At 31.8% G+C, this 27,213-nt stretch overlaps 1 protein-coding gene across 2 annotated transcripts in view; it reads left to right on the top strand.

The window, feature by feature from the left end:
- The window catches only part of dachs (unconventional myosin-IXb-like dachs), a 203,676-nt gene that overhangs the window by 149,751 nt on the left and 26,712 nt on the right, over positions 1 to 27,213 (top strand). For both annotated transcript variants that reach the window (XM_080170110.1, XM_080170111.1), the window contains 6 exons: positions 3,234 to 3,347; positions 21,314 to 21,402; positions 23,959 to 24,004; positions 24,673 to 24,755; positions 25,437 to 25,563; positions 25,883 to 26,059. In XM_080170110.1, coding sequence (XP_080026236.1) covers positions 3,234 to 3,347; positions 21,314 to 21,402; positions 23,959 to 24,004; positions 24,673 to 24,755; positions 25,437 to 25,563; positions 25,883 to 26,059 — 636 coding nt within the window. The remainder of the gene's footprint in view (positions 1 to 3,233; positions 3,348 to 21,313; positions 21,403 to 23,958; positions 24,005 to 24,672; positions 24,756 to 25,436; positions 25,564 to 25,882; positions 26,060 to 27,213) is intronic.

Here is a 27,213-nt window from a genome sequence, read left to right as displayed (position 1 = left end):
CAGGGACCAGTACTATTTTTTCTCACTATGGGTTACATACAATATACCCTCTAAATAGGCCAAAACCTGCCTAAGATCAGTACAAAGATTTTAGTTTGTAGCCATTTTTTTTGCTTCACTACTTATGGATAATATCATTCTCTTCTAACAAGCAATTAAAGTTAAGTACTTTTAGCACCAATTAATAACACGAAACAAGCCAGATTTTAGGCCATTTCTCAATTTAAGAACTTTAGGTTTTTAGTTGAAAAGTGATTGTGTCTGTCTGTCCTTAGATTTAGTTTGTCGGTTTATTTATTTGGTCTGTACGTCTTTTACAGCACTGTTTTCGTAATTCAAATGACTTTTACAAAATTTTAAAAATACACGAGCAATGAAAACAATTGTTTAATTTGACAAGTGAAAATTAGTTTTTGGTAGCTAGTATGTGATACACATTAGGATAATAGGTTGGATAAGGTTTTAGATTAATATTATCGTCATTGGCCATTTCCTTCCTGCGTTTTCCAATCTACTTACTAAAGTAAAAGAACAGAGGGTGCAGGGGTTAAATTACTGGAAATATTAACACAGCCAAGTCGCTACAAAAGAGCAGAAAGCATTTGCTAGCAGACGAAAAAGGTCCCCACCACTCTGGGACTAGGTAATTTTCTCGGTTATGCATCTATACTTAAACATTTATTTACTCACTATTAGTTAGGCGTTAATAAAAAGCAGGTTTTGATAAAAATAGCCAGGGGTAAGTTTATTTGGTCCCCTGTAGAACGTGTTTCTAAGAATTCTGCTACTGATTATATTCATGTTAAAATCGTCTTATATATTTCATTTTAAAACTTTAATAACCTTTAAAGCGTAGCAAATGTATAACTACTAGCGGCTATATCGCTAACACTTAAAATTCGAAAATGAAGGAAAGGGCAAAAAATTTGCCTAAATCGATCACAGGAATTAAATTTTAGATAAATACCATGAAACCATTCCGGAACCTATACAAAGCTTATAAAAAAATGCATTAAATCTTTTGTCCGATTTTCTTTATTGTTTAGCTTCTTTTTTATGGACGTTTTTGTCTATATTTTGGTACATTTTACTGAAATAAACTTTTGTCTTCTAAATGCCGATCCCTACAGTCTTGGATAACATGGACAGTTTTAATCATGGGCGTGGAGCCGTTCTAGATATCTTAAGTGATAAGGAACATAGAATGACAACATTAAGGAAAGCGAAGCTCAACAATCAAACGTAAATTAACAACAACAAAATTAGCTGTCCTGATTAGGACGGTTGATAACAACGTAGGTCCAGACCTTTAAAGTAAAATCTATGACACTCACGCTCAAACTGTTTTTTTTTTTACACAAAACAGACTGGCAAATATTAATCCAATTACTTATAGATTATTCTAACGAGTGACTTACTATTTCTGTTCATTTTGAATGATTTTTGTTGTTATGAGAATTGGATCTAATTAGGCATTACCATCACTTTATACCTATCTACTTTTTGTTTGATTTATCAATTTACTTGATTGTCATATTAGATTCGATTTCTATTTTTTTTATTTCTCTACTGCCCTGTTAGTGGGAATTTTGTTCTTGTTATTAATCTAAATTCGAGACTGACACGCCATATGTGAAATATCTTTACATGCAAAAAAAAGAATTTATCCTGGGAGGGAGTGGGTATATAATTGTAGAGAAATTAAACTTCACACCTTCCTCCCCCTTAATTACTAAGGGAAAACACTTGAATTTGTGGGAGAATACTTTATTGTACATTTCAACCGTCTGAGAGATCTAAAGTGACATACGTTTTGTGAACCGACAAACAAAAATTTAGTTTGTTTTTCTACTAAAGCTAAAAAAATACTCTATTTTCACTTAACTTTAAAAATAAAAGAGAGAGATAAACATTATGAAATTTTGATGTAATTATCTGCATGTCTCGGGGTGGTGAAAAAAATGTACATTGCATATACGTACCAATAAAGTTATTCAACAATAGAGGTTTAATTATAGTTGCTACGCTTCTAATATCAAAACATTGCACATTGTTAGATAGATATTAAGAAAAAAGGGGACTTTGTACCCCGAATTACTTGTACCCAAAGTTTTACAAACAAGTTCCCATTCGTTGGCTTCTCAAATCATATGAGGAATGCCAAAATTTTTACCCAATAATTTTAAACTACAGAAGGGGTAATTTTGTTTATCATCACTAGGAATGTACATTAATTTATCTATTATATAGAAAAGCTTTTTTGAAAATGTTTTTTTTCGTCTATTTTAATACCTTTATAATAGCCAAAACATAGTTTCTCTTAAATTAAGATCGTTATAAAATAAAACAAGGAAGACAACATCAAATAAAAAGAAGCTCAAAAAGATTTTTTCTATACAAATGTTTAAAAAATAACATACAAACCTCAAATGCTTCGTTTAAAACATTGTGTCTTACTCTTAGCGTATTAGAAGACATCCTTACAAAAAAAAAACTAGATTATATGTATCAACAGAGTGTCAAATTGCCAAAATTGAGAAAATAAAATAAATTTCTTCTAGAAATTACAGAGAAGCTTTGCCTTCTAAATTGAACCTTATTGTCATATTCATCATACAAAGATTAAAATGGAATGATTAAAATGCCAAAACTATCCGATATGGACGTACTTAAATGTAAAAAAGCTAAAATATATGCATAACAAATGACAAATTGAGTTTTATATAAGATTTGCTACAAAAAATGCAACTAAGACGAACATACTAATTATCTTTTATTATCATTTTTGTAGTAGCGAAGCTACTCTACAAGTGTACATATTTATTGTCTCTCAATTTTATTGCACTTAGTTTTTGTTTGTTAGTATGTTTATTGAATAGCAGTGGTTCAAAATCAAAATTTATCCCATTATTGATTTAATTAACCATTGCTAAATATTCGCTGATAAGAAATAGACACTTTAATGATTGAAAATGGCAGAAAAAAAACCACGGTTCTTGGTTATCCGCGAGGTTTTGCGTAAGAAACGCTCAAATAGAAGCATTATGTATCTCAAGTATAAAATTAGGTACCAAACATCTTACTGGTTCCAAAGATCCAACACCCTCCCCTCAACAAGGAGTAATGCCTCGTCCTCAGAGAAAGTAGAATTTAAAAATTGAGGCGCTAAGTACCATTAACAACCAAAATTTCTTACATAGTGACGAATTTTGAAAAAAAATGACTATTTTCAGGCACGTAAGAGTCGGCTGTCCGAAATATCTGATCTGATACGGCTGGAGGGACCCCTGACTGAGGATGCTGTCCTGAAAACTCTACAGGCCAGATACTACAGCCAAAAATATCAGGTAGGCGTTTTTGGTTCTTTCCCTCAAAGTGCCTATTGAGCATTGACCCCTCCCTATATTGTTAACACCCGTCAGACAACCAACTCTTGGAATAGCTTTGCATATTTTCAAAAAATATTTTATTTTTCTCGTTTATTTTTCTCTTTTCATTAAGACCGATCGACAAACAGACCGAATGTAAAAGTTGCGTTTCTTTATTAAAGCTTTTAATTAAAATGATACCGTATTTTTGTGAAATAAAAGGATATCATTAAAGATAATCTATTTTAATAAATAGTCGGGAGAATGATAACATTATATTTTATCAAAAATGTTAAAACTCAGGTTGAATATAAAATAATATTTGTGGACAAATGGAGAGGTCGTCAAATTTACGATGTGTTGCCCCCCCAACGACAGCTGAAAACACGTTACGTATAGGTTTCGTGATTTTTTCCCGAATTTATTTTATTGTTGGTATAAGCTGGTTAAAACTCTTTTCTGAGTCCTTTAGAAGATTCTCTGTAAGAAAGAGCCATGTTTGTTCAGCGGTTTGCGAGATCCTTCGCTTTAAACAAATGTCCTGTTACTTTTTTCTATAAGGATAACTACTTATAAAAAGTGTAATAATAATTAAAGATATTTAGGATTTAAAAAATTAGAATCCTTTGGTTTATGACCTATTATAGAAATCTATGTTTCATTTGTGGTATTGTTCAAAAAAAATATGATAATGGCTTTAAATGGTGGGTAATTAGTCATCTTTTTGCGAGAGTAGAAATATTTTCAATCGCCCAACCCATAAAAGTTGTTTGTTTGCCCTATAGGCAATTTTGTTTATATTTTTAATCAGAATATTAATTCAATAATATTATTGACAGAATAAAACACACTCACACACACAAATAAGAAAACCCCCACACACATATACACACCTGGTATTTAACCCATTTAATTTAAGAGTAGCTTCGCTACTAATTATCAAATAATTTGGCGTAAAAATTAATTTTTTGGCTGGTTAAAATATAAAATTCACACCAAAATCGATTGATATTATAGTTTTAATCAAAAATGTATATTATTTTTAAAAGTTGATACTTTACCCAGGGTTTTGAGAGGTTTCATGCTATTTTTTTTAAAACTAAAAGTTAGTTAGATTTATAAATAGAAGGTTTTCATGAAATACAGAATCAAATCGACCTTGCCATTTATGAGATCTTTTGTACATGCATAGAAACAACATATTTTGGTCTGCATTCACTTCCGCATATAAAAAGCAAATAAATAAGGACATACATGGGGGAAGGGGGGGGGTGAGGTGTGATTTTTCCTTCCCCAAAGGCAACCTCAAACTTCTTATAAAAGTAATGTGTTATATTATATTTAATCCCCCCGCCCCTTAAAAAAATTCAACAACTTAACCACTAATATTTTTTTTGGGTGAGGGGAGGGGGTATTACTTTAACATTCACTAAAACCTATCCCCTCAAAAAAATTTGTTTTACCCAGCTAAAATCCTTGTTCTGATAATGTGATACATTTGCGAAAGTGAGTGCACATCCCAAAATTTTCTTGGCTTTGATTAATCTTTATCACCCACGTTTTTAACCCTTACAATTGAAGAATACGGAGATAGATAAATGAAAGATAAAATTAATCTCGCCCCTTAAATCCTTTCATTTTTTACTTTTTTACACCTTTATTTTAGTCTACGAAAAATAATAAAATATGTGATGAGTTAATTTTTTACTGGTGATATTTCTTGGAAAGGTACGGGTAACGTTCCACAAAATAGTTACTTAAAAATCTTCCCTGGACCTACCAGAAGCAACAGTGTAACAAAAAATAACCATTTCGGTTCAGCGGTTAGCGAGATCATTGGCTACACGCACACAAACAGACGGACACACATCCTGGTACTTTTATATAAGGATTAATATATTTCGATGATATTTTTCCCTGTCTTTGAAAATAAATTATATTTTATTTCCTGAAAACATTTTTAAGTATTACATAGTTTTGTGTTCTTTGTGCATATTTTTTGTACGATTATTTTGCTTTAAGTTCTATATATTGTTTTAGAATTGTCCTATCAGTTTGAGACTTTAGTTATATATGTAGTAATAGTATTTATCAAAAGTAGGTTTTAAATCGATAGTACAACTCTATCATACCTAAATTCATATTTTTAATGTCCATATTATAAAAAAGCTATGCTCAAATAAAATTACAAATGCATGATGATCGTATAAGATTTTAAATTGATAGATAGATTAGAAATAGATGGATAAATATACAGAAAGACGGTTAAATATAATGATAGGTAGATAAATAAATAAATTGAAAGGAGTATTTTAATATTTTGAGGCATAGATAGATAGAATAAGTAAAAAGGTATACACAGATAGTTAGATAATAGTTATTGATCGCATTGTATTATAGACAGCTTTTTGTGGATATTAAAATAAGAAAAATATTAAAGCATACGGCCCCTCGGGGCTTACACAACTGGTATTAATCTTATGATTTTTATTTTAATATTGGTGAAAAATTATCTGTAATACGGTGCTATACATTATTTTTCAGTGTGGCTGAGAACAGGTTCTTTTAGATTGTTACTAAAACTAAACATGAAGGCCTTAAATAATTAAAAGAAAACTACTTAACATTATTAATTAAGGGGGGGGGGGTTAGTGCAACCATCTCGTAATCAGTGAGCAAATGGCAATTAGAATTCGAATTTCCATCTGAAATTTTGAATGGGGTATTCCTGCCCAGTTTTTTGTTTAGGAATGAATATTTCTTACCCGAGGGAATAAATGATGGACCGATTTAAACAAAAAACTCATTTTTTTATGCTAAAATGCGGTTTAATTTTGGTTTTTAATTTTTATATATTTCCCGGCTATGATCATTTATATCCCTGATATCAAGTTTCTTTTAATAATTAATAAAAATTCAAAAATCTTCCAAAAAAAATTTAAAATCTTCTAAAAATGATTACCTCCGGGAAATAAATGAATATTTACATCCACTATTTAAAAGGACTCTCCACAGAAAAATCAACTTTGAATTTTTGAAAATCTAACCTGAAACTATTATTCTCTGTTCAATTTAAGGCATTTTTTGTTTTTGTGGCATCGCGATCGAAGCCCTTTGAAAATTTTGTCCGCCGCCTATTTGTACTGCCACTATAACAATATATACTACACTTTCCTCCACTCAATATATGTTTGCCGCTAAAGAACATTTGCTCCAATGCAACCGGCCGCTCTACGATTTATCCTCTTCCTTGACTGGACAATCCTGCCGCCTCCATTTTGTGTTCGCCTCCGCCAAATATAACCATCTTTTGCCGCAGTTGCCGCATTCATTGCCCTTCTCCGCCGCTACTCCGCTATACATTGCGTACGTCGCTATACACAACACCCCCAGCCTCCATTTAATTTCTGAACAAGGGAGAGGGGAGCATGTATTAAAAAGTGACATGCAGCAATGAATAGCGGAGTAGCGGCGGAGAAGGGCGATGAATGCGGCAACGGCGGCAAAAATAGAAGCTAAAAATCACTAAAGCAGCACAAATTAAATGGCGGGAGGATTCACTTAAAGGAGGTAAAGAATTTCAAAGGGCTTCGATCGCGATGCCACAAAAACAAAAAATGCCTAAAATTGAACAGAGAATAATAATTTCAGGTTAGATTTTCAAAAATCCAAAGTTGATTTTTCTGTGGAGAGTCCTTTTAAGGGGTTGTTTATATGGGAATGAGTAATCCTTGGTAGGTCTATTTTCCCTAAATCTAACAAAAAGTGGAAAAAGTAACGGCTAACAGCTGACGGCTCAGCCGTTTTGCCATTTTTTTGTATCTATATAGTAAAAATTGGTCACGAAACCTATCTTCACATAATACTCTTTGCCACTCCAAAACGCTATCAAACGGTTCTAGACGGTAGCTGTTGGTACTAGAAGTTTTAAAAATGGTTATTGCTATCATTCAACATGAATTAAACCAAAAATATGTTTTTAAAAGTTGATTCCTACGTAATTGATGATGGATTTACCCTGAAAATATGCAAAAAAAAAAACGGCTAAACGGCTGAGCCGCCAGCCGTTACTTTTCCAACTTTTTGTTCAATTTAGGGAAAATAGACCTACCAAGGATTACTCATACAAAAGTTTAGATCGAAATTCGAATTCTAAGTGCCATTTGCTCACTGATTACGAGATGAATGCATTAACCCCCCCCCCCCTTAAGTAAAATAAGAAAGAAACTACATTGTTTCAGTAGCGAAGCTACTCAATAACTAGGTTTATCTTTCATAGGGTAGGTTTATATTTATAAAAAAAAATCAATATGTTAAAAATGATATAAATTTTACTTTTTTCTCTAATACAATATGGTTGTTTTTACAGCACTACTTATGAAAATAAATATCCTTGTTTTAATTCAATGCATTTTGTTATGAAATAAATTCATAAACGGTTTCCGTAAGATTTTTAGTTTTAATCAAAAATTTATGTGTAGCTACTCTGAAAGTAATGGAGGGTGCAGAGGGGTTTCACACCCTTTATGTAAGACTCTTTGTATGCTAATGTGTTAGGAAAAGAATGCAGTGCCAGGTAGCTTATCTTGTAAAAAAAAAACAATAACATTAAATACATTGAATAAAAAGTGAAATATATGTATGAATTAAAACTAATCTAGATTAACTTATGCTTTGTTTAAGAAATAGGTAATTGAGTTTGTGTGTGTGTATGTGTGGGCTGTAGTGTCTGTTTGACAAACACAGGAGACCCAATTATGAAGTTGCTGTGCTAGTAAAAACAATAATTAAATAAAATATGTTCTATTTTTTTATAAAACATAATAATCTTGTTGGGATTTTTAAAAATCTGTTTTGACAACCCTTATTATTTTATTAAATGCATTGTTATTGCATTTTTTGGAGCGCAGCTACTCATTACACTTGTGTATTTCTGTCCTTTATTTTTGTACTACGAAATTAGATGGAAAAAATAAATAAATAGGCTAACAATATTGACGTACAAATTCAAATTTTAAGAATAAATTATTATTAAGAACTTCGTTACCAATGCAAGTACTTTTCCTTGTTTATGTAAGATTCTTAAATGTTTAGCTTCCTTAAAACATGGATCAAAATCGATGAAAATGATTTATAAATGATATAATTACGATTTCTTGTAAATATTCTCTACACAATAAAAATAGGGATCTATGCTATAATTTCTTTTAATTGTTTTTGCTATTTTTGTAAAATTAATTTTATGAACTACTTGTGGATTCGTCCCTAGCATCTAGAGACGCTGAATTTAAATTTGTAAATCTTGATATAGACTTGAAAAAAAATAGGAATAAAATAGCCTGAAGCCACCCAAAGATATATGTGAAATTTCCTTAAAATGGAGAACTCAATCGGTTTAAAAAATAAAAAGATCTTAACGAAAAAAAGAAAACTTTACCATTCTAAATATTTGGATTATTATCCTTTTTTTCATATCTCTTATTCTTTTCCGTGCAATTTTGTATTCAATGAAGCTATGCAATTAACAACTAAACAAGGATGACAACATCCATTAAATAGAAACTGTTCAAAACGAGCAATTTTAGAGTGACATTAATTTTATTGCTAAAGAAACAGAATTTAACTGAAAAAGGATTCGATGTTAATCTGTATGTTGTATACTTTCATTAAATGCAAGATTGTCCGAGGATTCCCCATTACAAAATTATGGTGATATTTTTTCATACAGAATTTCAGTAGATATTTCTTCCAGTATTGTCAATAAATCACTAAATATAATTGTTAGAAAGATAGATTAGACATATGGACTGATAGATAGATAAACAAACACATAGAAAGATTAGCTAATCAATATTTATATACACCTACTTAAATCAGGAATCCAAGGTATTCCTTTTCCCAAGACATTTTTTTGTTTTTCTTTGGTGGGGGCGGGGCGTGGTGAAGGATCAACTCTTATAATAATAACTAGGTAGGCTTTCCTAAAATTTTCAGTGTAGTAGTTTCTGAGATCTTATGGAACACTTACATGTGTTGGTGGGATTTTTTTTTGACAAACTATCCATATAATACTTGACAATTGAAAACCTTTGAATCATTCTGTGCTATCACTATTGCAAAAAAAATACTCAAAATCAAAATAATCCAGGGATATGAGGGGATAAGATGATAAACGATAAACTGATGAACATCCCCAATTATGATAAACAAAGTATTATGTATTCTGTAGATTAAAATTATTTGTTAAAAGGAAAGTGAGCCTTGACTTGTATCGATGAAATTTCCATCGATACGAGTCGAGGCTCGCTGCTTGGACATTAATAGTTTGAACCAATACGTTAAGATTTATTTACGGTACCCAGAATGAGATAAAACATTGGCTACCATTATAATTTTTAGTCGAATGTCCCCGCCCTCCAAGAGTTTTGCCATTTTTTGACATCTTAATCATAAACTTTGCTGTTTTTTGGCAGAAAATGAAAGTAAGCTGTTGATATTTAGTCAGAAATGATTTCATACATTGAAATATTGCTTGTCATTATAGTTTTTTTTTATTGATAATAAATGTTCAGTCGATGGTTTTCATAAAGATATTGGAATTAATTTGTTTTTGAGAAAATAAGTTTGAAATAACCTATCAAAAGCTACTGTAAAAATACGACGAAACCCGAAACTTCGTTTTCTTTCCATGATCCAAAAGTGGTCGTTGCTGACAACATATTATATTTAGATTGTGTCAGCCATGTCGTTTGAATACATTTTATTGCCATTTTAATACTGTACACTTACTTTTATTATACCTATGTTCCTAATTGTAATTCAATGACACTCAATTATATCCATAAGTAGCGCGGCAATATTAAGCTAAAACCAGATATGTAGACTCGCCCCTCCCCCCTCACACCCCTTTACTCAATTGCCCTCAGAGGCCTCTAGGGGAGCAGCCGCTTGTAAATAGATATAAATTTATAACTAGATAGATGTAAAATAGGAGAATATAAATGAAAATGAAAAGGTTTTATAAGACACTAGCGGCTTCGCCCCTAGCCTCTAGGGGCTTTGCCCCAAGAGGTGATAAAAAAAAATTCATATTTATTGTTTTTAGTGAGAGAATGTTGCTATTCTTTCATTCAAAATAAATGCTGGAATAAAAAATAATAAAGGGCAGCCTGCGGCAGCCTGTACCAGAGTAAAATAAAAAATAAGGGGGGGATTTTTTTGTTTTTGGGGGGGTTAGGGGTGTCCCACCCCCCAAGAAAATAGCTTAAAACCACCACAGGACCAATAGGTATATACCCTCAAGAGTAGAATCCGATTGGTTCAGTGGTTACCGAGATCTTAAGCTTCAGTAAAATAGGAGAAAATAAATGAAAATGAAAAGGCTTTATAAGACATGAAATAAGCATTATCTATATAATAAATCTGAATATCTTGAATTAAATCTAGGCAAAATGACTAACTTAAACTTACACATAGTGCCCAAAAGAATTAGAAAAGTGTTTGTAAAACTTTGAAGACCAGAGTAATTTACAGTTATATTTTCTCTCCCTTCCTAACAAAATAGTCATTTTATAGGTTAGGTTAGGTGGAATGATAAAGCAATACATTAAAAAATATTTTCAGTCATTTTAAGCTTTATTTGAATCAATTTAGGTTTATATGTATGAAGTTCTTTTACCCTATCTTCTCTTCTATAATACAAAGTAGAACGATGTCTGTCTGTTTGTTTGTCTGTTTGTTTGTAGCGAAGGATCTCGCTAACCGCTCAACCGATCGGGTTCTCCTTTACAGGGTAGCTTCTCATAGTTCCTGGGAAGGTTTATAACTATTTTCTTGGGGGGTGGGACACCACCAACCCCCCAAAAAATGAAAAATACCCCCCCCCCCCAAAAAAAAAAAAAAAAAATTTCTTTTTAAAACTAAAAATAAAATAGTGGGGTCGACTAACCATCCCCAAAAAAATTTTTTTTCTTTTTTATTTTAAATCTAAAATACGAAAATGGGTTTGATCAAACCTCTTGGGGCAAAGCCCCTAGAGGCTAGGGGCGATATGGTTCTCCTTTACAGTGAAGCTTCTTATAGGTCCTGGGATGGTTTTATCCTTATTTTTTTTTATAAATTTAATCTTGGTTTGGTTTTAGGCTATTTTTCTTCCCTTTCATATCCTTTTATATACAGAGCCCCGATATGCTTGAAGCGCAGCCGCTAGTACTTTATATATACTACAATTTTTATGTTAAAACCAAAATACTTCTAAAATAACTGCTTAAGATATGTAGGTATACTGAATATTACTTTTCAGGGATGTTATGTGTGTGTACCTCTAGGTGTAACCATGTGGATACAGTCATACCCACATATTTTTAGACAGACCTACTAAAATGACCTTTGTTCATAATTATTATTTTGGGGTGGTCAACACACACACACACACATAAATACACAGACATACATACACGATTAAATTGATAAATAATGACTTCTATTCTATTTTGAAAACAACTAAATTTCACATTTGAAACAGCCAATTTTGGAACAAATACGATAATATCCATAGACAATAACATTGGAAAATCCAAAAATTATCAATTATATACTATTAATATTACTCGATACGATGTTAGATAGCTATTTTTTGCTATCTACTTAAATTTGCTATCTTGTAGAGACATATAAAAAATGGGCATATAATAGATGCCTTATCCCCCCACAAAAAGAACTAATATTAATAACATATGCTTCTATTTCAATAATCATTATGTTGAGAAATAATTTTTAGAAGCGTAGCTACTCTATACCTTGGCTAAGTTCGACCGTGCGTCTTTTAGCCACGAAATTACTGGAGAATTCGTGCTAAGAGAGGTTTGGGTTCCCCCACTATTAATTTGTTGTTTGTGGGTGGGGGCGTTGTTAATTTTTTAAAGGCCATTTCTTCTCAGATGGTTGATTCACTCTATACCAAATTTTTCTATTTCTTACAAATTGCTGCGACCCTAGCATCTAGAAAAATTTTGTATTTTAAAGCAAAGGAATGGAAATAATAAATGTAAATAAATATAAAAACTTCACGGAAGCTTCACTGTAAAGGAGAACCATATCGGTTCAGTGGTTTGTGAGATCCTTTGCTAAACACAGTCATCTTTTGTTTAAGGACACTACTTATTCTTAAAATTCAACATTATCCTATTATATAAAGTAGTAAGCGTTTTTGTCTGTCCCGAAGGATCTCGCTAACCGCTGAACCGATATGGTTCTCCTTTACAATGAAGCTTCTTAACGGTTCAGGGAAGGTTTTAAACTATTTTTGGGGAGGGTGTCTTCACCCCCCCTCCCCCCAAAAAATATTTTTTTTACTCCTTTAAAACTCAAATTTATAATGGGATTAGGTCGACCTTTCTCCCTTCTACCTTAAGTGCCACTAGAGGCTTCTAGGGGCGTAGCCGCTAGTATTCTATGAATAATATGCACTTTCTACTTTTCTTAACATACCTTGATATATATAAGTTATCTAAATAACTTTCTAAATGTATTTAAGGACTGCATTAAAAATAAATTTGGAGCTTAGCTACTATATAAATTGAAACTGTCTGAATGCCCGTCACCTTAATAGAATAAATAAAATTCAACTAATAATATTAATATTATACCTAATTTGTTGAATTTGGTGCAATTTTATGATCATTTATCATTTTAGATAAACTTTTTAGTTTTATTATCTCAATTCAAAATCCTTCCTAAACTATATAACAATAAGGGTGTGACTTCACTTACGCACATATCAAAGTCGCACAGCGTTTTATATTTAAGAAAGACACAATAGCAAATAAATGAAACGAGGGGGCGGGTGAGGGTGGGGTAGTTTGTGCTATTCACTGCGACTCTGATAGGAAATTGACAACATATTCATATGTGCTGTACTAAATCAATCATTACTTGGACTAATTTAACCAAATTAGTTTTTTTTTAGGTTTTTGATAATTCATACAACACCCTTAAGTTATTCATTACAATAAAATACAATTTTGAAATTTATTTACTGTGTAAATATGCATAAATATGACGGTTTTACTGACAATTAGGTTGATTTTTACTCAACGCATATTTCTTGTAGACAATAAAATGATTATAACTTTCGTTCTATTTAAGATAAATTGATGAAATAAAAAGTATATTAAATTTTATTATGCTGAGAAGTCACTTATTGATTTTAAGAAATAATAAACCCCTTTGAGTGGGGGAGGGGGGGGGGGCGTTGAGTATCGAAAAAAGAAACTAATGTAAATTTCTTTTCTATTGTGGGTTTTAATGATTCATATAGCAGCCAAACTGTTTTTAGGCAATACCCATTTGTCTGTCTGCCTGTCTGTCCCTATGTCTGTCTGTCCTTTTGTCTGTCTGTCCCACCACTTGTCTGTCTATCTGTCTAACTGCCTCTCTTTTGGATTTCAATGAATCATATAGCATAGCCTAATTGTAATTTGTTAATGCCTCAAAGACTGTCTATTACTATTTACCTGTCCCTCTGTCTGTCCGTCTGTCTATCCCTCCGTCTGTCTGATCTTTCACAGGTTCCTATTGGATTTTATCTAATTAATTGTCTATTATAGTCAAACTTTGATAATTCTTCTTGCCTGTCTGTCTGTCTATCTGCTGAGTTTCTACCCTTGGTCTAACAGACTGATTCACTTAATTTATAAAAAAATAGATTTAACTAATAATATGGTGGTATCTTGTACCAAGAGATACACAAATAACCTTGTGTTGAAAAAAAACAAATAAAAAATTATTCAATTTCTTCTATGAAAAAAAGTGTAATACATGTTCCTTAAATCTCTTTGTACATCAAAAATATGTTTCAAATTTATAATATCAGGTTATATTCCATTAATTTATTAACAACTAAATTTTTTGACACATCACTTGTGACTTTAACAGTCCCCTTAAACTAAAATCAAGGGTTATTTTATTAAGGTTTTACCAAAACTACTTTGCATAAGAAATTTATTACATTTCAAATTTTTTTTTATAAAAATAGGATTGGAATATATCTCCCTCCCAACATTAACTTTGAGCACTATTGTAAAATATATTAAAAGTTATAAACATATATCTATCAAGATCATTAAAGGAATTAATTCAAGTTTAAGGGGGGGGGGGGGGTTAATGCAACCATCTCGTAATCAATGCGCAAATTGCACTTAGAATTCGAATTTTGTTACAAAACTTGGCATGAGTAATCCTTGGTATATCTATTTTCCCAAAATGAAACAAAAAGTTGGAAAAGTGACAGCTAACAGCTGGCGGCTTAGTCGTTTAGCCGTTTTTGGGCTATATTCAGGGCAAAACTATCATTAATTACACAGGAATCAACTTTTTAAAACATATTTTTGCTTTAAATATCCATTTTTAAAATTTCTTTTACCAGCTGCTAAATGGCTAGAACTGGCTGATAATGGCTGGGAGCGGCTAAGAGTATGAAGAGTAGATAGGGCTTGTGACATGTCTAGGGGTAGGTTTTTATTAGTACCGAGCTCAAAAATACTACTATAAATAGTGGGGGTCCATCCATTTGGCAGCTGGGGCTGTTACACAGACTGTTAAAAACCTACCTTGAGACACGTAACAAGCCCTATCTACTCATTCTACTCTTGGCCGCTCCCAGCTGAGCTGCGGCCGTTAGCAAGCTGCCATATTGATGTTGTGTGGTATTTTTGAGCTCAGCACCCATAAAAACCTACCCCTAGACACATCAAAAGCCCTATCTACTCATCATACTCTTGACCACTCCCAGCTGTTTCCAGCCAGTTCTAGCTGTTAAGTGGGTGGTACTGAAAATTAAAATATGGTTATTGGTATAATTTAACATACATTAAATCAAAAGTATGTTTATAAAAAAAACCTAGCCTAGACATGTCACATCTTCCAAAGTCAAAATTGCATACATATATAATACAATTTTTGAGGTCATAATTTACTATAAATACTAACACTATCTGTGTAAAAACTTTGAGGGAAACCCCAAAAAAATTAATGGTCTTCTTATCAATAAAGGGGGGGGGGGTTAGTGCTGGAAGGTGAGCAAAATTGATTGAATATTGAGCTAAAATTTTGAAACTACCTGGTCCAGTAGTTACTGCATCTAAATGAAAAACAAAATTAAAATTTTTATTTTTAAGTTATGTAAGAAAAACTCTGCAAAAATGGAATTTAACTTTGCAGATTACTTGCTACACCATCATATGTTATAATTGAGACTGCTCCAATTTTTTTGGTAAATTTCAGGTTTATATTGACATACTAGAATCGAAATTTTGTAAAAATCTCTAAAATTGAGATCACACAAAAAACATTTTTTTTGCAGATTTCAAAAACTTTGCAGTGCTCATGAGGTCACAATTATTGCATCACAGAAAAAATATTTAGCATGGGTCATTTTTTTGCTTAAATCAACCAATTTTTACTGGGGGCAAAACTTTTGTCAAAATTTTTCCAGGGCGGGATGATTTAATCTACAATATATACTTTTGGCTGTTGACAGCTGTTCTCAGCCATTTTTGGCAGTTTTTAGCTGTTATGACAGCGAAATCTAGAAATTAAAAAAAGTTCTTTAGTAATATGTCAATGACATAAAGTTATAATGTTAATTAAGAAAAGTTTAATTCCATGGAAATATTCAATTATTTTATATCCTTATAAGCCATTACCCAGCTGCCACTATTTTTGGTAGTATTTTTTAGCTCAGCACCCATTAAAACCTATCCCTAATGGATGATTCCTACATGATTATTGATGGATTTGCCCTGAAAATAGCCCAAAAACGGCTAAACAGCTGAGCAAACAGCCATTAGCCATTACTTTTCCAACTTTTTGTTCCATTTTGGGAAAATATAATTACTCATGCCAAGTTTTGTAATGAAATTTGAATTCTAAGTGCCATTTGTGCATTGATTATGTGATGGTTGCCTTACCCCCCCCCCCCCCCTTAAGCTTAACTTTTTGTTAAATTTTGAAAAACAGACCTACCAAGGATTACACATGCCAATTTTCATAACAAAATTTGGATTAATTGATTATGGGATGGTTGCATTAACTCCCCCCCCCCCCCCTACATATATATGAGAGCTTCCTCATGTCTCAATTTACTAATTAAAAGTTGTACAGTACAGTTGTACAGAATATTGCAAGATTATTGAAGTAAAGTCTGGTAACTAATTTATCTAAAAATAGATAGCATATAATTATCTGAATCTGTGACTTGCTTATATACACCCTCCTTAAACAACCCCAACCCCACTTTATTTTAAGGGGTGTAAATTTATTTCCTTTACACCCCCTTGGAATTTATAGAGGGGTGTATCTGAGGGTGTAGGCTCTTGTCAAGAGGGTGGACATGGGTGGACACCTAAGGAGGTGTATCCATCCCCCTTAATTTTACAAGGGTGGTGTAAACAACCCCTATACCAACCTTTTGCACGCCTTTGATCTTAACTATACTTTCAGAGTCCATAAAGTTGTAAATTCTGTAATTATTCTACAAAAATTATCTTCCTAAATTAATATATAATTTTCGGGGTGACGTGGGGTGGACTAAACATTAAAATTTTATGGAAAAAAAGATATTTTTAGAACATTCATGACTTGAAATTATCCCCCCTTTGTACTCAATACGCATTTTTTATTCTAAGTGCGTCAATTTTGTGTCTAAAGATACCCTTAGTTTAAGCATTAATTTCTCCAAAAAATGATGAAAAAGATAAATTTTTTTTTGATAAAATGATAAAAGTATATGTAAAATAAAATAAACAGCAAAAAAATTTTTAAAATTACGTAAAATAGAACGAAAATTAGAGCGTTTTGTATGCCTTATAAAATGCGTATTTCTCATGAAAATTGTTACAATTTTGTGTGTTGAGTAAAACTTTTATAAGTTTCCCATTTCTATAAGTGAGCGAGCCGCAGTGTATTGTAATGATATGCGGTTCAATTGCTTTTATAATGTGATACATGTGCGAAAGTGATTTCACACCAAAACTACCAGAAGAAAAATAACAGGACCAGTCTGATAGGTAATGTTGCTTCATGCTTGTAATATACCCTATATCATTATCAACATAAAAATTTCAGACACCTATCTTACATTTGATTGCAATTTTGTCAACATTGTAAGATCCCTTTGGCTATAATCGTCCTTGGTATTTAGAATGTTAGAGCTAAAATTTCTCCATGAAAAGAAATCAATTTTCTCTAAGCTTTTAATCTGGGAAAAAAAGATTAAAATCAATTTAGGAAAATGTTTAAAAGGAATGGAAGTAAGTAACTTACGGGCACCGGCTAAAACACTGATTTTAATCTTATGATTGTACATTTTTATATTCGTAGAAAGCTGGATATAATACGATGCTAGACATAGTTTTTTCGTATGGATGAGAACCGGTTACTATCCACCGGATTCGAATGAATATGAGAAATGTTTTTAAATAGGTTGAAAATAACAAATAATCAGAACCGCTGTTATTGCGACAACAGAAATTGTCTTTTTTTTGCGATTATAAAACACTATAAAAATATGATATTTTGCGGTACTGATTGCAAACAAACACAAAAAAAAACAATTCACTTTGAATTGATTTGTTTTTATCTTACTTTTTGGTTTTTATTTCAAATGGTTTTCGGAAACCCCAAAAAGATATTTTCTTAGAGTAACATCGTAATAAATAATTTGGATGTTTTGACAGTGTGAAGCTACAATAAAAGATGTTTTTGAATTTCTTCTTTTTTACCCATTGATATGCTTTTATTTTCAAGAAAAAGTTTAAAGATTTAAAAGAAGATGTATCAACTTTTTTGCTTTTTATTTAAGATAGCTAGCCGGTTCTTTCAGTAAGTAGTAGATGTAAAATTTTTCATAGAATTCAGATATGCAATCGTTTTTTTTGTAGACCTCTTATTTTTTAAGTAATTTAAGTTTTAAAAAAAAATAATTAAGTCGGTTTTAAGGTACTAAAACGCAACAAAATAAAAGAAGAAAATGGCCAGTATGAACAAAAATAGTAAGATCTTTAATTTGACACCTTACTTTTAAAATTATGTTGAGTAATTATTGAAAAAATCAATTTTTTTAACCTCGGTTTAATCAAAACTTTGAAGTAAAATATAATCTTCCACAGGCATAAAAAATATGGGTTCATATATATCTTTAGAATCAGAAAAATATTATGAATCCATTGTAAGCTAAATTGAAAAAGTTTTATAAAACTATAATAAAAAATATAAGTTTATTTTAAGAATCATAATTTTCGGCTTTAAAGGGTTGAACAACTTGAAAACTTGAAACTTGAAATAAACCTAAATAAATATACATACAATGTAACAGATATTTTTTAAACACAAGAAACAATAAAGCATTTTTAACTGCATTGTTTTGAAGTTTATAAACAGATTGAAGCATATTTTTCGTTCTTTACATGTTATGTAAGTATCACTATTTTCATTGTAGTATCTATTGTATATATTCTATGAACATTATCCTTTTTTTTAGTCAATTCTATTGGTTGAGGTTTTGAGGTTAAGCTTCCCGATTAGTCAATTTTTGAGACTTGTGATTGGCTAGTTTAATAGTTACAATTAAGTGTTACCTGTAAAAAATAATACAGTAGGCCATTTTTATTATTTTTATTTTTTTACTTTTTTCAATTTTGCTTACAATGGATTCGTAATATTTTTCTGATTCTAAAGGTATATATGAACCCATATTTTTTATGCCTGTGGGAGATTATATTTTACTTCAAAGTTTTGATTAAACCGAGGTTAAAAAAATTGATTTCTTCAATAATTACTCAACAGAATTTTAAAAGTAAGGTGTCAAATTAAAGATCTTACTATTTTTGTTCATACTGGCCATTTTCTTCTTTTATTTTGTTGCGTTTTAGTACCTTAAAACCGACTTAATTATTTTTTTTAAAAACTTAAATTACTTAAAAAATAAGAGGTCTACAAAAAAACCGATTGCATATCTGAATTCTATGAAAAATCTTACATCTACTACTTACTAAAAGAACCGGCTAGCTATCTTAAATAAAAAGCAAAAAAGTTGATACACCTTCTTTTTAGGCAATATACCATTGCAATACAGAGCCAATGTCCCCTACCTCCCTAAGTTTTTCACTTTTGAAAAAATATCCTACGACGCAAAAATGATTAAATAGATGCTGTTTCCTCATATTTAAGCAACACAATTTTAAACAATTTGAATAAATTTTTTATGTATTATTAATATTATTCTACATGAGTCAGCTGTAGAGATGCTACTCTACTTACCAACTGCATGCACTTGTTCTTAAGTTGTCTTACATTTCTAAACTTGGCGATCATTTTAAACAGAATGAAGTTATTAGTATATAGAGAGAAAGAACTAATATTAGTTATCAAGGACTACTATGTCTTTAATAACCGTAAAGGGAATTAAGAATGTTATTTCTCGTATTCATTCGCATCCGGTGGAATTCGGCATCTCGGGGCTAAAAAAACTAGTTTTAATCTTATAATTGTACATTCTATATCCGCGGAAAGCCGTTTATAATACGATACGAGAAATAACTATTCCAGTATGGCTTCGAAACCGATTAATATCTTTATGATTAGAACCGGTTCTCAGCCATACTGAAAAATCATGTATAGCATCGTGTTACAGACAACTATAATAAAAATTCTATGATTATTATTAAACCAGTTTTGTTTTGAAGGCCTTGGCTTACAAAACTGGTTTTAATCTTTTACTTTTTCATTTTAATATCCGCGGGATTTGTTTATCATACTAAACGTTTTTTTTCTCTATTGTCTTGTAGATTTATTGTTCAGACAATAATTCAACTTTTTCTAGTACTTGGCTTATAATACAGTTTTACAAGAAATAATAGATTTGATGGATAGATAGATGGGTAGATATTATTTCATAGACAGATAGATACATGAATATAATAAAAATAACACAAATAGTTATTTTTGTTCTTGGCGTAAGTTACAGTTTTCACAAGAAAAATCGACTAAGCCAATATTGTCCTGCTGTGACGTCATAAATATCGGGATAGTAGAAGGGAAGGGTGGGGGGAAATTTCTTTAAAGGAAATGGGAGAAATGGGGTTCTCCTTTCCCTTTCCCAAAATTTATGACGTCACAACAGGACAATATTGGCTTTGTCGAAAAATCATCTAAATATTTATCTAATTCTATCTAATATCCATATCATTGTACAGGTCTATCTATCTATCCATCTTAATGTTTATCTATGTCCATCTATTTCAGACAAGCATTGGCTCCAACCTAGTTCATGTTATTCCCTGTACAGACCTATCTTTCTATCCATCTCAATATCTATCTATGTCCATCTATTTCAGGCTAATATTGGTCCCATCCTGGTACATGTTAATTCCTGTACAGACCTATCTATCTTTCCATCTCAATATCTATCTATGTCCATCTATTTCAGACTTATATTGGTCCCTTCCTGGTACATGTTAATTCCTGTACAGACCTATCTATCTATTCATCTCAATATCTATCTATGTCAATCTATTTCAGACTAATATTGGTCCCATCCTGGTACATGTTAATCCCTGTACAGGCCTATCTATCTATCCTTCTTAATGTTTATCTATGTCCATCTATTTCAGAATAATATTGGTCCCATTCTGGTACATGTTAACCCCTGTACAGACCTATCTAGCTATCCATCTCAATGTTTATCTATGTCCATCTATTTCAGACTAACATCGGTCCCATCCTGGTACATGTTAATCCTTGTACAGGCCTATCTATCTATCCATCTTAATGTTTATCTATGTCTATCTATTTCAGACTAACATGGGTCCCATCCTGGTACATGTTAATCCTAGTACAGACCTATTTATCTATCCATCACAGTGTTAATCTATGTCTATCTATTTCAGACTAACATCGGTCCCATCCTGGTACATGTTAACCCCTGTACAGACCTGAACAACCCAATTACCCTCAACTCTACAACCGAAGCCGCCAGGTAAACATTTAAGCAATTTCCCTCAAATTTAATTGTCGAGCATAAGAACACCTCCCCTTTTAAAAAAATTATAATAAGGGGGGAGGTTTATTACTTTATGTCAAGTTAGGTTTGGCTTTATTAGGTATACTTCGATATCTACAGACACACAGATATACATTATGTTACTTTTATATTTAGGATGTGTATCACAAAATTTACTATATTTTAATTTACTGTTTTATGACAGTTTGCTGACTCTCCGCTAATTATGAACATAAGTAATCTTGTTATTTTACAACCTCATTCTATTGTTTCCAATACATTTTTTAACATTTTAACTAATTATCCATTTTTTGCACGATAACAGGAAACGGTAGTTAAACTACAAAAAAAAGTCAGAAAATCAAAAACCCATACTTATCAATACATAAAGTCAATTGACTTTTGTGGCTTGACCGACAGACTTACTGGCTAAGTAAGTTGTATATTGGATGACCTTTGGTAAGGGTACATTCACACACAAAATCAGGTGTGAATCTTTATTAGCAGATGATAAAATCTCTTTTTTTTTCGTGACCGACTGACGGATGAACTTACAAAAAATTCTACTTTAGATTCCATTTTATGGAAGATATAGGTTCATATTAGTAATGCTAAAAGTTGGTCATAGTGTCGACGTAAATTTGAGGTGGAATAGACCTTTTGTACCGACACCCCCTTTCATAAAGTCTTTAAAACCTGTTTTTAGCCTTTGGGGGTTTCAACCTTTAAGACCTTTACTAATGTCACGCTCCTGACATAGCATCAGTAGGTATCATATTTCCTAGTTCATATAACTATCAATTCATTTCCAATGATTATAAAGATGTTCTCACCAATTAAAAGTTTTTTTCCTGATAGCACTTTTTTGCATTCTTGTAAAGGACAATCATCTCTTGATTTTTATAAATTTGGTTCTTAAAAGATAAAACAATGAATGATAATTTCATGTACATTCTCAATGTTGATATACAAAATTACCCCTTGTGTGGATTAAAACTTCGACTAGTTTGGGGATAACCTATTGAGATTTAATATAATAATAGATGTTTTAAGTTAACGAATAAGACATGATATTAGGCAAATTGATATCTAACAGACAAAATAATGGATAGCGCCATTTTAGGGGTGTCCTTTCCCCCCCCCCCCCCGCCCCCTCCCTGATAAAATATATTTAAAGATGAATAGTTGATAGAATTAATAATATATATCTACCTGATTAGATTAGATTAAAATAACCGTAGAAATATCTTGCTTAAAAATCAGGGAGGGTAAAGAAATAACTGTATACTAAATCTACCCCCCCCCCTCAATTTCAAGTTTTAATTTTTAAGAATTTGGTTTAAGATAATTTTTTCGTCCATTGTCATATCGCTGAAATTGCATTACGAATCATGATTTAAATTGTTTAATGATTGGTCAAATGATCATGAATTCTACAAAAATCCCTTCATTTTCAAATGGATTGTAATACCCCCCCCCCCCCACCTTCCATTCTTTAAAAAAATTAATAGTAAGGGAGAGGGCATCAGGCTATACACGTTCCTAAAGTTTTTTAAAACTCGTTTTGCCTTTGGCCCATCGGATCTAACAAAACTGGTTTTAATCTTTTTTTTATTTTAATATAACCCCGGAAATTAGTATATACATATATTCGATGCGATTTATAATTACTCCTTGTTCTTGTTTGTGAGGGGGGGTCCTTTTCCAAAATAAGGGATACTGTTAAATTATTATAATTTTTGTTCAGCAAATATCCTTCAATCAAATCATTGATATACTCATATTCTCATAGCTAGAAACTATACTAATTTTATTTAATCTTAATCATTAAACGTTTGTATGCTATTAATATTCCTTTCCTCCAGGGATCTTAAGAGAAAAGACAATAAACAAAGAATTATCCAATAGGGATAAACAAAATTACCCCTTCTGTAGATAAAAATTATCGGTTTAAAAGATTAGACATTACTATATTTCAACAAAGCAATAAAAATCCCATGAGAGTACCAAAAGTTTTAATCAATAGAATAAGATAACGTGTTTATAAAACTTTGAAAACCAGTTTAATTTACAATCCAAAGTCCCCCTTTTACCTGGCGTACTCCCAACAAATATGCTAACAGTCAACTCTATCAAAACAGTAGGTAATGCGTTGACATCAATTTTATTGATGTGCATATAGTGAAATTAGTATGTTAAATTATTCTTTTCCTTCCTAAACAAGGTTATTGCGTCCATAAAAACTGTAATAAGCTTGCAATAATTTATGCAAGAAAAGAAGGGCAAATTGAAATAAAGAATTCTTAGAAGAACTATATTTAACAAAGGAGACAAACAAAACATAGAGAAACAGCGTAGATACTCTGGATCACGACCTTTAGAGATAGAGATAATATAAATTACAATTTGCTATTTTTCATCAGATTTCTATTTTCTTTGCTTAAATCGTATGCATCTGTGACTTTTTTTCATTCTTTTTTTTTTTTTAAAAAGGCATAAGTATTCATGAAAATTAATGTTATTATTTTTCAGAACCTCTCAACTTAGAAAAGTAGCTGAAGAAGCAATTAGAATCCAGGTAATTTATTGTGTGTGGCTGTGTGATAAGTTACGTGATCAAAGTAAATTTAAACATTAACCGACGTAATAAACTGACCAATTATATAGTAGCTTCACTACGGAAAATGCTTTTATTTTCATGTATACGGCAAAAAAATCTATTAAAAATTTGTTGGAATATTTTTGACATGAGAATATAACCATCAATTTTGGCTGGTTTTAAAGTCATATTGTTATAATGATAATACATTACAGTAACACACAAGCTTTTAGAAATATTTTACGTTAATATTATGCCCTTATTAACTCCTAGAACCAGTGAAAAGTCATGAATTGATATATTTTCAACAGTTATTGACGTTAACACGAGAAGCTTTTTTTTCATCGTTTTCCTTCATATTAAAAGTGTTGTGTGTTTGTAGTTTTTTCAAAAAAAATAACTTGACGAATGCATGAAAAACCTACTCTACAATTTGTCTGTCCCACTTTTCCAATGACATTTTTCGTTTGCTAGCAAATTGTTTTCTGATATTTGGCTGTGTTAATGTTTCCGACACTTTTGGTTGATTTTCAAAGACCCAATTGAGAGTCGACACAAAGTCCTTCGATGGGGACATTCAGTAAGTTAACCACTTCCCCCTGTAGTGTTTTAATCTGAAGTTGTGCCTATTAATGTTATTTCTTTAGGGTGATACCGGCTACCCTCAAGCCATAATCCTTTCTGGAGCCTGCGGTTCTGGTAAAACCTATGCCAGCATGGTACTTTTAAGGTATAAATTAGATAGATAATGATAATAGATAGATAACAGATGATACTGGATAGATGTTCAGACGACAAGATAGAGTAATACTTAGATCAATTGCCTAATACAAAGATGGATGTTTACATGGATAGAATAATACATCCATTGATAGATGCATAAATAGATTCATTGATAGATAGAGTAATACTTTGATTGATAGTTGCATAGATAGATAGATACATTGATATCTATAATACAAAGTAGAACGATGTCTGTCTGTCTGTCTGTCCCTTAAGATCTCGGTAACCACTGAACCGATCGGATTCTACTCTTCAGGGTATATACCTATATGTCCTGTGGTGGATTTAAGCTATTTTCTTGGGGGGTGAGACACCTCCCAACCCCCTTAAAAATGAAAAAATACCCCCCAACTATTTTATTTCTATTATTTGAAATTAGTGGTAGAGTGGGGGCTTCTCACCAGGTACTTAATTTGTTTTTCTTATTAATTACCCCTAAAGGCTAGGGGCGAAACCGCTAGTATAGACATATAGACATAGATGGAAAGATACATAAATGGATAGTTACAGATAGATAGATGGATAGACATAAAATCTAAACAATTATCGACTAAAGACAAATTTACGGACAAACCTATATATTGGATAAGCCGCTCTATAACCAAATAATAAACGCAATTTTTTTTAGACAACTGTTCGATATAGCCGGCGGAGGGCCGGAGACTGACGCTTTCAAACATTTGGCAGCTGCTTTCACAGTGCTGCGTTCTCTTGGCAGCGCTAAAACAGCCAGCAATAGAGAGTCTAGTAGAATTGTAAGTATTCATAGATTAAGGTTTTTTTGAGTGATTGATAAATTGATTTCTTTATTAAATAATGTTGTTTGTAATTGATTGATAACTGCAAGTTGACGATAGGCAATAAATTATCCCTCCCCTAATTATAATTAACAAAATTACTCCTTTTGTTAACAAAATTAATGTTTGAAAGGTTGGTACTTTGTTTATTTCATCCAGATACATCCATATTTACCCCGATAAAAGTAAATTAACCAATGGCAAAACGAGTCTACATACTTTTGGGGTTAGCCTTATCTACATTAATAAAAGAATTAAAATACGCTTTAATTTTCAGGGGCATTTTATAGAAGTCCAGGTTAGTGGAGGTGCCCTTTACCGGACAAAAATCCACAGCTACTTTCTGGATCAATCTCGCGTTATTCGGCTGCATCCTACAGAGAAAAATTACCACATATTTTACCAGCTGATGGCGGGCTTGAATCCCAGCGAACGCAGACAGCTCGGACTTCAGGTATGAATTATATTTGTTGGTCACTTGGGGCTCTATTTAACCAACGCTAAGTCTGTTAACTGCAAATGCAAAATGAATGGAAAATAGACAATGAATTGAATATTCTAATTATTATTTTTGAATTAATGTATTCACAATTCAATGGTAAAGTAAGATAAATTTTAGTTTTGATTTGTTAAAGAAAGTTTCAATCATTTTAAAATATAGCAAATAAGTACCTAATACTTGTATATTTTGCTTGGCATTCACAATGAGTTTATTTAGCGTTTTTACATTAAAACTAAAATTTGTTTTCATGTTAGCCATTCATAATACCCATATGGGTAATAAACACAAAAGGGTTTTCTGTTGGATGTTACTTCTCTATTAAATGTCTATCTATAATACAAAGTAGAACGATGTCTGTCTGTTTGTCTGTCTGTTTGTCTGTCTGTTTGTCTGTCTGTTTGTCTGTCTGTTTGTCTGTCTGTTTGTCTGTCTGTTTGTCTGTCTGTTTGTCTGTCTGTTTGACTGTCTGTCTGTTTGTTTGTAGCGAAGGATCTCGCTAACCGCTGAACCGATCGGGTTCTCCTTTACAGGGTAGCTTCTCATAGGTCCCGGGAAGGTTTATAACTATTTTCTTGGGGGGTGGGCACCCCCAACCCCCCCAAAAAAATAAAAAAAAATTCTTTTTAAAACTAAAATTAAAATAGTGGGGATGACTACCCCCCCCCCCCCCACAAAAAAAAAAAAAAAAAATTCTCCTCCCCCAATTTTTTTTTTAATTTTCCTTTAAATCTAAAATACGAAAAATTGGTTTTATCAAACCTCTTGGGGCAAAGCCCCTAGAGGCTAGGGGCAAAGCCGCTAGTTTAATATAAACGGGTTGATGTAACAAAAGAAATGTATAGCATACGTAAAAATTAAGCGTTTTTACTATTTTTATTTTTATGCAATAATGTTTTAACATAATGTTTATGCATGATCGAAGGATGTTCTTTTCAAATGATGTTTATACAAAACGACTAATTAATAGTATAGCGGTTGTAGTTAGGGCTAAGAGGGCATCCTTAAAAATTTTTTTTGTTAGAGATTTTCTATTTCTGAATACCCCCTCCTAAATGGTTGGGGGTGCCTACGGCACCCCCAGGGTAGGGGTAAATTTTAAATGGAGG

The sequence above is a fragment of the Acartia tonsa genome, chromosome 8, assembly GCF_053477335.1.
Source record: "Acartia tonsa isolate MP-2025a chromosome 8, ASM5347733v1, whole genome shotgun sequence".
Classification (NCBI taxonomy): Eukaryota; Metazoa; Arthropoda; class Copepoda; order Calanoida; family Acartiidae; genus Acartia; species Acartia tonsa.
Note: the sequence above shows the minus strand (reverse complement) of the source record. Positions and strands in the feature narration are given on the sequence as shown.